General features: G+C 42.9%; 1 protein-coding gene across 1 annotated transcript; it reads right to left on the bottom strand.

Annotated features, from left to right (window-relative positions):
* Positions 1 to 260: 260 nt before the first annotated feature.
* Positions 261 to 890, bottom strand: LOC120309075 (the record flags this gene model as incomplete). The annotated part of the gene is made up of 1 exon (XM_039345893.1): positions 261 to 890. A coding segment is annotated over exon 1 (630 nt), but the record flags the coding sequence as incomplete, so codon positions are not given.
* Positions 891 to 1,494: the final 604 nt, after the last annotated feature.

Raw genomic sequence — 1,494 nt, 5'->3', positions numbered from 1 at the left:
CTGTTATTAAAATGTTCACTTTTGGCAATGGTTCTGGTATTTTTAAAGTCAATTTCATGTCCTGTGGCTTTAAGGTGTTGGACCAGGGAAGATGTTGGTTCCTCTTTTTTGACTGAGTTCTTATGTTCTTCAATGCGTGCACTTATTCTTCTGTTGGTTTGTCCGATGTATGTGGTGGGACAAGTGGTGCATGGGATTTCGTATACTCCTTGATTTTCTAATTCAATTTTATCTTTGGGGTTTCTAAGGATGGTGGATATTTTTCTGTTTGTGCAGAATGCTGTTTTGATGTTGTGTTTATGGAGGATCTTACTGATTCTGTCTGTGGTGCCTTTTATGTATGGGAGGAGGGCTTTGCCGTTTTCTTGTTCTTTGTCTTGGATTTTAGTGGGGGTTTCTTTTTGGATTAGGTTTGTAATCTTATTTCTATGGAATCCATTGGATGTTAGTACATTGGTGAGAGTGTGTAGTTCGGGTTTTAGGTGTTGTTCGTCAGCTAAGCGTTTTGTTCTGGAGATGAGTGTCTTGGCTACAGAGTTGATCTGTGCTGGGTGGTGGTGTGAGAGAGCGTGCAGATAGCGGTTTGTGTGTGTTTTCTTCTGGTAGATGGTGTGTCCTAGGGAGCCATTGGATTTCTTGTAGACTAAGACATCCAGGAAGGGAAGTTGGTTGTTAGCTTCTGTTTCCATGGTGAACTGTATTTTGGGGTGTAGGCTGTTGAGGTGTGTGAGGAAGTTGTCCAGTTTTTCTTTCCCATGTGGCCAGATTATGAAGGTGTCGTCTACGTATCTGAGCCAGAGTTTGGGTTTGTGATCCGATTTTTCTAGAGCTTGGGTTTCAAAGTGTTCCATGTAGAGGTTGGCAATGACAGGTGAGAGGGGTGATCCCATGGGTGCTCCTTCTGTTTGTTTGTATTTTTGTCCATTATAGATGAAGTATGTGTTGGATAGGCAGTGGTTGGTCAGATCTAAGATGTGTTTGGGGGGGTTATATTTGTTTTGAATAGCTGTCAAGGCTTCTTTGATAGGCACTTGGGTGAAGAGGGATATGACATCGAAGCTCACTAGTAGGTCGCTGGGCTGTAAGTTTTGTTTCTTTATGATCTCTATAAACTGGAATGAGTTTTTTACGTGTGAGGTGATGGATTCTGCATAGGGCTGTAGTTGTTTGGCGAGAAATTTGGCTAGGTTTTGTAGAGGTGAGCCTATGGAGCTGACTATAGGTCTGAGTGGGGTTCCTTCTTTGTGTATCTTGGGGAGACCATAGAGTTTGGGGCATCTGGATGATTTCTCTCTGGGAATGATTCTTTGCTGGATCTCTTCGCTAATGGGGGAGGCTTTTATTTTGGATCTGGTGGTTTTTTCCAGGTAGGTGGTGGGATCTGTATTTAGGGGTTTGTATGTGGAGTCTTGGAGTAGGTTGGTTAATTTGGTTTGGTAGTCAGATGTGTTCATAACCACCGTGGCGTTGCCCTTGTCTGCTGGTAGGATTATT

Source organism: Crotalus tigris, unplaced genomic scaffold (assembly GCF_016545835.1).
Source record: "Crotalus tigris isolate CLP2741 ecotype Arizona unplaced genomic scaffold, ASM1654583v1 scf7180000017987.690289119674:8195010, whole genome shotgun sequence".
In the NCBI taxonomy this organism is placed as follows: domain Eukaryota; kingdom Metazoa; phylum Chordata; class Lepidosauria; order Squamata; family Viperidae; genus Crotalus; species Crotalus tigris.
The sequence above is the reverse complement of the archived record's forward strand: the minus strand, read 5'-3'. Positions and strand labels throughout refer to the sequence as shown.